Below are 12,566 nucleotides of genomic sequence, written 5' to 3'. Positions count from 1 at the left end.
CTCTGTTCTTTGCCATTTGCCTTATAGCAGCAGGACTCACTGCCACGTGCTAGCATTTCCTAGGAGGGGGGAACTAAGCCGAATGCTTGGTACACGTCATTTTATTTCGCCCTCACCCCAGGGCCTGCCTCGGAGGGTGGTTATCACACCCCCTTCACAGACAAACCCGAGCCTCGAGCCTCGGAAAGATTAAGTCATTGGCTGAGATGAGAGGCAGAGCTGGGGTTTGAACCCAGGTCTGGAGCACTAGAATGTTTTCACACAGCCTCACGCTTGGGCTATGTGCCCCAAGGGAGGATGGGGGGGGACGGGACAATGAACACATAGCATTCATGTCACTAAAGAGACAAAAAGGTCTCCATTTTAATAAAAAGACTAGGGGCACCTGGGTGGCTCAGTGGGTTAAAGCCTCTGCCTTCAGCTCAGGTCATGATCTCAGAGTCCTGGGATCAAGCCCCGCATCCGGGCTCTCTGCTCAGCAGGGAGCCTGCTTCCTCTTCTCTCTCTCCCTGCCTCTCTATCTACTTGTGATCTCTCTCTCTGTCAAATAAATAAACAAAATCTTTAAAAAAAAATAAATTAAAAAAAAATAAAAAAATAAAAAGACTAAAGATGGGGAAGGGGCGAGGGGACGCCAGTTAATCAGTAGAGATGGGAAGAGTGGGCATCTTTTGGACCACCTAAGGAACTTGTTTTCACATCCTTCCAGAATGATCTTCAGCTCCAGATTTAGACTGGGGGCACATCAAGTAGAGAGAGGCTTATGTAAGGTAGGAAGGCTTACTAGGTAAAGAAGTCCAGTTCCTGCTATGTGGAATGAACACAGACTCCCCATTGCCCTACAGACCCCTGAAACACTGGATAAAAGAAGAAAAACCTCCCTTGGGCCACCAACCCTGCAAGGGAGGGGCACCCAGCAAGGTCAGAAGCCCGGAAGGAACGCACACCCAGCAGGGCAGGAGTGCCAGATGCTGCTGAGGTGACCCTGGGCCATCAGATGTGGCCTTGGTTCCATGTAAGGGAGAAGTGAGACTTCTATCCAAAGCTAAGACAGAAGGGTACTGGGGTGGCTCCGTCAGTGGAGCCTCTGACTCTTGATCTCAGTGTTGTGAGTTCAAGCCCCACATTGGGCTCCATGTTGGGTGCGGAGCCTACTTAAAGAAAAAATAGAAATAAAAAGCTGAAGCATAAAAGACCGCTTCCCCATGTAAGATAGGCTAGAGAAAATATTGCCTACTGCCTCAGAGAATCGGCGAGGAGCCGACCCTGCCAAGGAGGTGGCTGGGCCCAGAAGAAAGGGTAAGTCTCCATGAGGAATCAAAATGCCACGTCTGTGCCATGCCCAGGGGAAAATGCCAAACTTCTGTGGTATAGGAAAGCCAGATTGAGGACCTACTATAAAAAGTGTTTCTAGACCAGTGACAGCTCTCGGGAACTTAGCACAATAAATGCAAAGCACTGCATGAGGTGCTTCTAGAACCCAGGGACTCTCATGGGAGAGGTACTTTAGGTAAGCTCTGGCCTCGGCATAGATATGGAGCTGAAGACCGTTCCAGGAGGATGTGAAAACCAGGGGAGAAAGCCCAATCAAACATGAGCTCAGAATCCAAAACCAAACCACACAAGCAAATGAACCACCGGAAGGGAGGACCAGCAGACACAACTGACAAGAGGAATGGAACCCTTTGTTTTAAAATTTTTTAAAAGATTTTATCTATTTATTTGACAGACAGAGATCACAAGTAGGCAGAGAGGCAGGCAGAGAGACAGGAAGGGAAGCAGAGAGCCCGATGCGGGGCTCGATCCCAGGACCCTGGGATCATGACCTGAGCCGACATGACATGACAGAGGCTTGAACCCACTGAGCCACCCAGGCGCCCCATTTTTGTTTGTTTGTTTTTGTTGTTTTGTTTTGTTTTAAATTTGTTAACAGCACCATGATCTAGTGGGCTTTGTTCTGGAGTGTTTCCATATTTGCAAATCAAAGGATACATGACACTAACAAGAGAAAAGATAAAGGGCACATGAGCCTATCAAAAGATGCAGAATTAGCATCTGACAAAATACAATACCCATTCATGACTAAAACTCTCCACAAAGTGGGCTTAGAGGGAATATGCCCGATCACAATACAGTCCATATATGAAGAACCCACCGCTAACATCCTACTCAACAGTGGAAAACCAAGAACTCTTCCTCTATCATCAGGAGAAACAGAAGGTCGTCTTCTCTCACCACTTTTATTCAGCATAGTTCTGGAAGTCCTAGCTGCAGCAATCAGACAAGAAATGCAAGGCATCCGAATTGGTAAGGAAGAAGTAAAGCTGCCACTATTTCAGATGACATGATACTATACACAGAAAACCCTAAACAGTCCACCACAACGCTATTAAAATAAATGAAGTCAGGGACGCTTGGGAGGCTCCGTCATCTAAGGGTCTGCCTTCGGCTCAGGTCATGATCCCAGGGTCCTGGGACTGAGTCTGGCATTGGGTTCCCTCCTCAGTGGCGAGTCTGCTCCCCCCTGCTTGTGCTCTCACAGTCTCTCTCATAAATAAATAAAACCTTTTAAAAAAAAAGTCAAGTCCCAGAGATGGAAGCTATAGCATGGAGGATAGAGACAGTAATACCGTAATAACACTGGGTGGTGACAAGTGGTGACCACGCTTATCCTGGTGAGCACAGAGCAGGGTTGGCAAATCACTCTGTTGCATATCTGAAACTAACATTATTCATCAAGTATATTTTAATTTTTAAAAATAAAACAATTAGGGGGTGCCTGGCTGGCTCTGTCAGTAGAGCATCTGACTCTTGATCTTGGGGTCATGAATTTGAGCCCCATGTTAGGGGTAGAATTTACGTAAAAAATTTTTTAATTTTAGGGGCACCTGGGAGGGTCAGTCCTTGGGCGTCTGCCTTTAGCTCGGGCCATGATCCCAGGGTCCTGGGATCGAGCCCCACATCAGGCTCTCTGCTCAGTGGGAAGGTTGCTTCTCCCTCTCCCATTCCCCCTGCTTGTGTTCCCTCTCACCCATGTCTGTCAGATAAATAAATAAAATCTTAAAATTTTTTTTATTTTAAAAAGGACTGGCACCCCAAGAGGGTGAAACGGAAGAAACTATACAATAAATGTTAAATTACTACAAATAATGAAAGAACACTACTCTATGACAGAAGCAGCAACTCTAAAAACCATTTGGAACTTACAAAATGTTTTTTGTACGTATTTCATAAGCCCTCCGGGGGCATCTGAGTGGTACAACTGGTTAAGCGTCCAACTCTTCATTCCAGATCATGTCTTGATCTCAGGGTCATGAGATCGAGCCCCACATCAGGCTCCGCACTCAGCGCAGAGTCAGCTTAAGACTCTCTCTCCTACCCCTCCCCACAGCTCACTTGCTTGTTCTCTAAAATAAAACAATCTTTTAAAAAAATAAAGTGGCACCTGGGTGGCTCAGTTGGTTAAGCATCTGCCTTTGGCTCAGGTCATGATCCCAGGGTGCTAGGATCAAGCCATCAGGCTCCCTGCTCGGCAGGAAGTCTGCTTCTCACTTTCCCTCTACCCCTCTCCCCTGCTCATGTTCTCTAATAAATAAAATCTTTTAAAAAATCTTCAAAAAATAAAAATAATAAAAATGAAACAAAATAAGTCATCAAAATTTATAAACTTAGGGGCAGCAAGACTGTAACAGCTAAAGAGAGCATTCGTGAATTGGAAGACAGACCTAATGGGCACCTGGGTGACTCAGTCATTAAGCATCTGCCTTCGGCTCAGGTCATGATCCTGGGGTCCTGGGATCAAGCCTCTGCCAGGAGCCAGCTTCTCCCTCTCCCACTCCCCCTGCTTCTATTCCCTCTCTCACTGTCTCTCTCTCTGTCAAATAAATAAATAAAATCTTAAAAAGAAAAAAAAAAATGACGGACCTAAGGAAATGACTTCAATGACAGCAAAAAGCAATAAAACAATAGAAAATATGAAAGAGAGGTAAACAGGCATTCAGGACAGAATGCCATGACCCCATCTATTTCTAATAGGAATTACTGAAGAAGAAAATAAAGATAAGCGGGGGGGGGGGGGGGGGGAATACATTCATAATATAAGACACAAGCCTTCTTTAGAAGGAAACACCATAAACCATGCCCAGGGAGGATAAATAAAACAAATCCACACCTAGACACAGTGCAGTTAAAAAAAAAAAAAATCCCAGAAATCTAAGAGGTACAAAATCAGACTTCTACCAAAAAACATCAATTAGACAAAAGAGCTGACTTTCTCAACAGCAACAAGAGACCAAAACCAAAGTGCTGGGAGAAGATACGCAGAATTTTATACCCAGATCAATGATCAACTGTGTATGTTGGCAAAATCTAGACATTTTCAAAGCTGACAACTCGCAGGGAGTCCCTGAAAAATCAGTGGAAAGGCATATCATGTAAGAAAATGAAATCTATAAGGAAAAACTTTTACAAGAATTAAAAGGGTCTGCATGAAACAATAGTAAAACCAATGCATAGGTTTTAAAAACGTAGAAAAAATACTGGAGAGTGACAAAAATTAAAGCATGTTAAGGTCCCTGAGCATCAGCACAGGGAAAGATAAAACTGGACATCAGGCATGTCCAAGATGGAGGCCATGTTAAAAACATGGAAGGAATTTGTGAAGTTAGAGAATGACCTTAAGAAGGAGAAAGGCAGCCAGCTTCCGTACAGTTCCTCATCAAAACTAGGAGTACTTGCCAACAACTACTGAACACTTACAACGTGTCAAGAGCTTTACTAAGATGCTCACGTAATCCTCACAGTAATGCGATGACAATCCCCAATCAACAAATGAGAAAACAGAGGTGTGGAGGCCAAGGTGGTTGCCCAGAGACTAAAAGGTGGTCCACAGTTCAAGCCTTTACTGTCTGCTGGTAAAGGCCATGGTGGTGGGGGTTGGGGACAGGGCAGTGTATATCCATGTGGGACCCTGGCTGCCATCTTGGGGGATGCAGGTAAGGACAAGAGAGCCCCTGGGAACAGCGGGTGGGTGAGGCGTGCTGGGTGTTCCCTTGGGGTTGGCCACTGGGATCCCGGCATGAGCGCTGAGGTTAGAAAGGACGTGCACCTGGAAAGCCATCCACCCTAGCAACCTTCTGTCTCCATCACGGTCCAGGACTCAGCCATGCCCATCGTGAAGTCCCCTGCTGGCCACCTGCCCGCCCTCCGGAGGCACCAGATCCCTAAGACCTGAAGGAGCCTTCTCACCTCCCAGGGCACAGAAGACCCACTTCTGACAGCCTGCCCATCCACAAAGGTCACACCGCTGGGACAACAAAGGGCCTTTTTGTCCTCGTGCTTATGGTGGCTACCGCCACCAACGGAAATCACCCACTCGACCTTCTGGCTTTATGAATTAATAATAAAGTTGGAACAAGAGATGGCTCGCAGGCCCAGGCACCTCTCCCCCTCGTAACCCCAATCACCTTGCCTGGTGTCACCAGCACAGGCACAAGGGGGCCCTGCCTTATCTCCCCAAAGCCATGAGCCAGAAACGCCTTATCCCTTGGCTTTGAGACAGCAAATACTGAAGCGCTTTGCGAGAGTAAAGGCATCTTATCAACAGTCGAAGTATTCTGTCTGTGCGAACGGGCCGTATGGCATGTCTGAGCATTGATTACATTCTGGGCTGCATTCCGGGGACCATTAACTCACACACACAAAAAATATCCTGCCAGTATGGGGCTGGGGGTGGGGTGAGAAAGAGACGCATAAGGGATCTGATTACTACTAATTCTCACAGCTAGGACGTCTTGGAGCGCACTGCCAATTACTTTCATGCAGAGAAAACACAAATTCTCCCTCTGAAACAGACCTGAGCCACCCAGGAAGACCTCAGGAAAACCGAGGGGGCTACACATTCCCACTCTTCCTCCGAGAGTCCCTAACTCCCCTCACACTGCCCACCCCCTTGAGCCTGCCTCCCTGGGGACAGCTCACAATTCTAGAACTTTCCATAACCTGATACCATGCCTATCTGCCTCGAGGTCTAATTCTCCTCCTTCCAACCTAGGAAACAAGTGTGTGGGACCTTATTAATGAGGTGACGGGGTAACAGTGTTGCCCCTCCCAGATATACAGAACCTTTGTCTCAGTCTACATCGTATGGGGTCTGGGTCACCTGGGAAAGACGGTGTTGAATTTGGGTTCCGCACTCTGCATCCAAGAGACTGGGAGCAGTCCCTTCAAAGGTCTGGGCCTCAGTTTCCTCATCTTTAAACTGGGAACAATATGCTACAATGGTGAGAAGAGCCAGCCCAGCCAGAGTGCAAAATATCAGCATGGGCCAAAGCAGGGTGCTTTTGGGTGTCCAGCAATGAAGTTCACTTGCCACCCGGCCCTTTTAAAAGCTTCCCAAAAGGGACGCCAGGGTGGCTCGGTCCACTGAGCGTCTGCTTTCAGCTCAGGTCCTGGAATCAAGCCCAGCATTGGGCTCCCTGCTCAGAGGGGAGACTGCCTCTCCCTTTCCCTCTCCCCCTGTTTGTGTTCTCTGTCAAATTATTAAATAAAGTCTTAAAAAAATAATAACAAATTTAAAAAACAGAAGCTCTCCCAATCCGCCTGCAAGTTTCCATACTGTGAGCACCCAGGGGAGGTTGGGGCCACCGGGCCTCCCTCCTCTGATCTTGGCCACTGTGCCCACACCACTGGACCGTTTCTGCCCAGCCTGCACGGAGATCTCAGCCTCGGGGGGACCAACCCTCCCCAGACCTCACAGACACCCTTATTCCTCCCTGCCTGGGAAACAGTTTTTCGTTTTTGCTAAAGAAATGGTTTTTAATTACCCTCTTATTAAGGTATGATTTACATGCAATGAAATCCATCTTCATCGGTTTTGAGAACCAGATGGGCCCTGGGGATCTACTCCCACCTCACCCCCAGCCCCAGAGCCACACAGACACACTTGTGCACCCTATTTCCTGGGGCCTAGAGATTGCCAGCTGATAACAGCCATAGTCCACCCACGGGAAACAGGAAGGGAGCCAGGAGGGTCTGTACTGGCCATTTGGCTTAACGTGCCTCAGTGGGGGACAGGAGGAGCTCAGTAGTACGGGCCAGGGTGCCAGCACCCCTGGAGCTCCTGGAGGACAGGGAAGGTGTCTGGCCCCCCGTGCATCCAGAGGGAATATAGCACATGGTGAACAGGTGGACGCTGTGGTCTGAGGCCCCTTGAGATCTTTGCAACCACCAAGGAGTAACCAGCAGCAGCAGCAGCCCAGTGGAAAATGGGGTGCCACCCCCTCCAGCTGGCACGGGCCACCCAGGCCTCTGGTCCCCTCCCCAGTGAGGGGGTCTGGGGATCACACCAGAAACTGAGTCCCAGCTCAACTTCTCCAGAGCCTGTGGCCTCAGGCACGCGGCCTGCTCTCCACAGCATCCGCGCCTTGAAGCCACGGTGCTCCTGGGGGCGCTGCTTCAGCAGCTGCGGGTAAGCTGCCTGGCTCAGCTCCGGGTTTGGCAGATGACAGGCGCCTGGTAAACACACTTGCTGTCAACGTGAAGAGGTCTCAACTCCAGATCTGGGGCATTGTTTTTTTCTTCTTCCTTCTGGCAGCTTCTTGGCATCTACATAGATATGCCTGTGGGCTGTTTTGGAGCCTGGAGGAAAAAACAGACCCTCCACCTTTCCCAGAATCCTCCACTTATTATTTCCTTTCCAGCCCCAGGAGCAGGCACCGGTGGGGGTGGGGGGTGGGCAGGAAACAGCCACAGCCAGGCCAGCTCAAGGTGGTGAAGGGGACCAGGCTTCCGTGAGCGATCTCCCCCTACAAGGAGCTGGTCTTCCTACCAGGGGCCACTTCACACCTTGGGACACAGCCGGGCTCCACTGCCTTCCTGCTGCGGGAGGAGCATCAGAAAGGCCAGTGCCCGTGTTTAACGTGCATTTTAATGTTCCAGGTAGGCCGCTTTCTTGGCTCAGCAAAGATGTCTGGGAAGACTTTTAGGTTTTAAATCAATCAGTGAGACTCTCCCAGGCAAGGGGAGGTGGGTGTGCAGCTCTGTGGATGCCCTGCGTGGGCTGCCTTGTGCTCAGGCCTATTTTTGGTGGGGCTGGCTCAGCGCTGAGGCCCACAGTATGGTGCCAGGAGGACTGGTGCAGCCACGGCCACGGCCGGCTGCTGGGGTGGCACGAGGCGTTCCTCCTAGACCCACGCACCTAGCCAATACTCTCGGTTCTAAAGACCCTGGGGTCCCCACCTCGTCGGCACAAACCCCTGTGTTGTGAGTACCACACCTGCGTACCAAGGTGAACCAGCCACCTTCTTCTCCCTGCTCTCTTGGAAGCTCCAAGTTCTGAGGAGGTGGCAGGTGACAGAGCTGACAGCTCTACCGCGGTGCGCCCTGAGCAGGGGCTGCGCCAGTCTCTGGGACGCGTAAACCCTCAAAGGTTGGATGGAGAGCAGGCAAGGGTGGCTTCTGGAAGGGAGCAACGGCTGAGCGGAGCCCCAAATGAGGAAGAGAATGGACTTCATCAAGAGACGGGGTTAAAAGAACACGTTTGCAATCTGAACCTGACTGGTGGTTGCACAAGTGCCCCCTTACGTAAGCCCCAGATTATGCACAATCAAGTGAAGAGTTCTCCAGGCAGAGGGAATGGCTTGCACAAAGGTCCCAAAGTGAGAAAAACTAAAGTGCAGGCTGTTCCCTGCCCTCCTGCCTTCCTAGAAATCGGAGGCAACTCAGCACAGCGAAAGCGCAGTGTTAGCAGGAAATGGGCTTGGGGATCCTCGGATCCCCTACTCCCCCTCTCAATGACCTGTGCAGCTGCAAGCAAGTTGCTTTGTCTCTCCGGGCCTCAGTTTCCTTCTCTGTAAAATGGCCACATTGTCACCTTCCACGGAGGGTTATTATGAAGATTCCACTGAGTGTATCCCAAGCGCTCAGCAGAGCCTGGTGCCCAAGGAATGACGCACAGCGTCCCCGTCCTATGCTCGTCCTGCTCATCGGCTCCAGAAGGAGTCCTCAGGGAGGGACCAAGCAGACTCTTCAAACTGGGGACTATCTGGGTTCCTCGAGGAGGCAGGGGGAGCCCCGCAACCTTGCAGGCACAGCCTGTTCCTTGGCTGCCTGGGTCTCACACGGAATGCTTCCCAGGGATTCTTGCAGGAGCAGGGTTCTGGGAGCAGACTTTCCAGGCCAAGACGAGTACTTCACACACATACATACGTCACCTTACTGAAGCCATATAACCACCCCAGGATCCAGAGGGGGACCCTGGCTCTCAGAAGGACAAGGACTTGTTTAAGGTCATGCAGCTGGGAAGAAGTGGGACCAAGCTTTAACTCTTGGCTGTGGTTCACAGTGATGCAGATGTACAAATGGGTTTAACAGCAGAGCCAATACCACTAAACACGTGCCCCAAGCCATGTACCCAGCAAGATCCTTTAAGTCAGGCTCCCCCCACCAGCTAAGCCTTGGACTACGGCAGGAGCAGCATCTCATACAATTCTCATTAATGGTCCTGAAAATCTTCCCACCACAGGGCCTGGTCCTCCCTAAAGAAATGTTTCTTTCCCTACGCCTGGGTGGCTCAGTTGGTTGAGCGACTGCCTTCGGCTCAGGTCATGATCCTGGACTTCCAGGATCGAGTCCTGCATCGGGCTCCCAGCTCCTTGGAGGGGGTCTGCTTCTGACCTTCTCCTCTCTCATGCTCTCTCTCACTCATTCTCTCTCAAATAAATAAGTAAAATCTTAAAAAAAAAAAAAAAAAAAAAAAGAACTGTTTCCCTGTCCTTCCCCAGACTCTCACACCACTCTGCATCTCCCCTCAGGAACATCAGCTTCTCTGGGTCACCTCTAAATCCCCAAGTCCTCGGTCCATAAATACTTGCTGAATAGGTTCAAATGCCCAGACTCCGCCATCTCCTTTCAGAGGACAAGGGGCAACTTTCCCCCTAAAGTTCAAGGAACTGGAGGTATTCATTCTCCCCTCTAGTCTGATCCCACAACCCCTTTCCTGGTGTGCTCCAGTCCCATCTCCCTTCCCCGTTTGGGGTATGAAACTGGAGTCCAGGGCAACTAGAAGGGAAGCCTCCTCAGCCACTTGTAGGAAGGCTACAGGGGGAACACTAAGCATCTGTCTTCCCCCACGGGAGACTGGACCCAGGAAACAGACATGAGTCCCAGCATGCTCTGTGGTCCCATCACCTGTCAAACTCACCACCAGATGGGAGTCCCCCCAACTACCTGCATGTGGGGGTACCACCCTGCTGGCAGAAAACCCAGCTGCAGAGATCCGGGACTTCCACCAGTGCAGATCCGAGGTAGTAAGAGCTCAACTAACAGAACCAGGGGAAACCCAGGAAAGAAAGAGGGGAATCCTACCTCCTCTGTCATGTGAGCCTTAAGGTTGAACTGGACTTAAGACTTCCTTTTTTTTTTTTAAAAGATTTTATTTATTTGAAAGAGTGAGTGAGAGAGAGCACGCATGAGAAAGAGAAAGCGAGAGAGAAAGAGTGCGAGCGAGCACTCACAAGAGGCAGGGGGAGCAGCAGGGAGAGGGAGAAGCAGACTTCCCACCAAGCAGGGAGCCAGATGTGGGGATCGATCCCAGGACCCTGGGACCATGACCTGAGCCAAAGGCAGATGATTAACCAACTGAGCCACCCAGGTGCCCCTGAACTTAAAACTTTTATATTCACACATGGTTCAAAATGAAACCATAAAAAAATTTACAGCAAAAAGCTCACTCCCTCTCTGTCCCCTCCACCCAATCTGCAAGTATGCACCCTTCTTACTTTCCTGCGGAAGCTTCTAAGATCCTTGATGCAAACAAATCAATTACAAATATATGCTCTTATCATTTTTTTTAAAGCGTTCCAAGTTGTATACACTACGGTTTTTTTCCTCTCCAGTCACAGACAGTTCTGGGATTGTACATGGGAAAACATAACATGTGTATGTGATATATGAGTGTGTAAACACACACACACACACACACCCCATACCAGGTAGAGGTGCTTTCTGTAATTTTCACCCAGTTCTGCAGGGGTCACCTTTTAGCCTTGGCACAAGTGGCTGGGTCAATCCCCACCCACACGCAGGTGGTATTATGGACCTGATTGGCTGCCCTAAACTCAAAGCAGGTGCCAGGAGCCAGCCAGCCCCTTCCTTGAAATACTATCGCAGCTCCTATCTCCTGAGCATCTAGCAGGTACTAGCAGAACTTCCGTTCTAGAGAGAAGAAAACCCAAAGATGAAGTGACTAGCCCAAGGTCACACAGCCAGGAGGTGGCGTTGGCAGGATTCACGTCCCCCTGTCCAGTTTGCCCACTCACCTGGCCTCCCTCGGTCTAGGGTCCACACGCCCCTTCACAGCCGGTGGCAGAGCCCGGCACCCCGAGGTCGGAGCCCAGGGTCAAGTTCCCAGCCCGACTGGACTGGAGAGGACAAACGCTTCCACCTTCACTTCCCTGCGGTCAGGTCGGCCCCGCGGCGCGGCCTCTCCCTGCTCCCAGCCTCGGGCCGGATGCAGGTCCCAGGAGTGCGGGCGAGCTCGAGGAAGGTCGCCGGGCTCCGGCCAAGTGCTCCGCGGGCGCTGCCCGCTATCCGGGCAGGTGGACCCGCCTGCACCCACTTCACAGACGGGAGGACGAAGAGAGGCTCCCTCCCACCGGCCGGGGAACGCCGGAGCCCGGCTGCCGCCCAGGTCCCGCCGACTTCAAAACTTTCCGGCCCCTGCGCTTCGCGAACCCGAACGACTTCCAGGTGCGGAGCGCGCACACCAGCTGCGCGGCCCGGGCTCTCGCCCTCCGAACCCGGGACTCCTGCCCTGCCCTGCTCTGCCCTGGGGGAGCCCGACCCTGCTCCCTCCCGGGTCCGCAGTCCCCAGGCCCGGGGGTTCCCTGCCAACTCCGCGGGCGCCGAGGCTGAGCGGCCGCGGCACTTACTCAGCATCGCCGCGGAGCTCCCCGCCGCAGCCTGCAAAGTGGCCGGCGGGGACCCATTTGCAGGAGGGGGAAACTGAGGCGCGGAGAGGGTCAGCTACTGGCCCAAGGTCACACAGCGCGGCGGCGCGGAGCCGGGCGAGCGGCCGTGGGCTGGGAGCCCCGAGCCAGCCGGCCGTCGGTTCCCGCCCGTGTCCCCGCGGGGTACTCACAGCCGGTCTTGCCCACGAGCTCCCGCACCTCCTCGGAGGCGGAGTGGGCAGCGCCCATGGTGCCCGCGGCGGGGGCCCCGGGGCGCGCGTGCCTCGCAGGCCCCGGGCTGGCGTCAACTGCGCAGCGGCCGGTCGGGCCTCGGGTCCACCGCGGGTCGGGACGCCGGGGACGGGTCTGAGCCGCGGGTTCCGCGTGGGGCGCGAGCGCGGCCTCTTATAGCGGCAGAGGGCGGCGCGCCGCGGTCCTAGCGCGCGCCGGCTTCGCTCACTGCGGGGATAGGGGAGCACCCGCCCCGGGCCAGAGACGGCGGGGAGAGGCGGAAGGGAGGGTGCGACCTAAATGCCCACCGCCAAGGTTCCCCCGTTCCCCGTGCAGCGGCCGTGCTCGTCGCGCCTCCCCACCTCCGCACCCCTGCCGGCTTTGGAA

The 12,566-nt window shown here is 52.3% G+C and overlaps 1 protein-coding gene across 2 annotated transcripts in view; it reads right to left on the bottom strand.

Annotated features, from left to right (window-relative positions):
* Positions 1 to 12,341, bottom strand: part of TESC (tescalcin) — a 46,681-nt gene extending 34,340 nt beyond the window's left edge. The window contains exon 1 of one of the 2 annotated variants that reach the window (XM_032876195.1): positions 12,140 to 12,341. In XM_032876195.1, the coding sequence (XP_032732086.1) occupies positions 12,140 to 12,197 (58 nt within the window). In that variant the 5' untranslated portion in view covers positions 12,198 to 12,341. Of the gene's footprint in view, positions 1 to 11,930; positions 11,953 to 12,139 lie in introns of those variants that run through there. The other variant, XM_032876196.1, reaches the window with a different exon arrangement.
* Between the last annotated feature and the right edge of the window lie 225 nt (positions 12,342 to 12,566).

This window comes from Lontra canadensis, unplaced genomic scaffold (genome assembly GCF_010015895.1).
Source record: "Lontra canadensis isolate GAN:19392208 unplaced genomic scaffold, GSC_riverotter_1.0 scaffold58, whole genome shotgun sequence".
NCBI classification, from domain to species: domain Eukaryota; kingdom Metazoa; phylum Chordata; class Mammalia; order Carnivora; family Mustelidae; genus Lontra; species Lontra canadensis.
The sequence above is the reverse complement of the archived record's forward strand: the minus strand, read 5'-3'. Positions and strand labels throughout refer to the sequence as shown.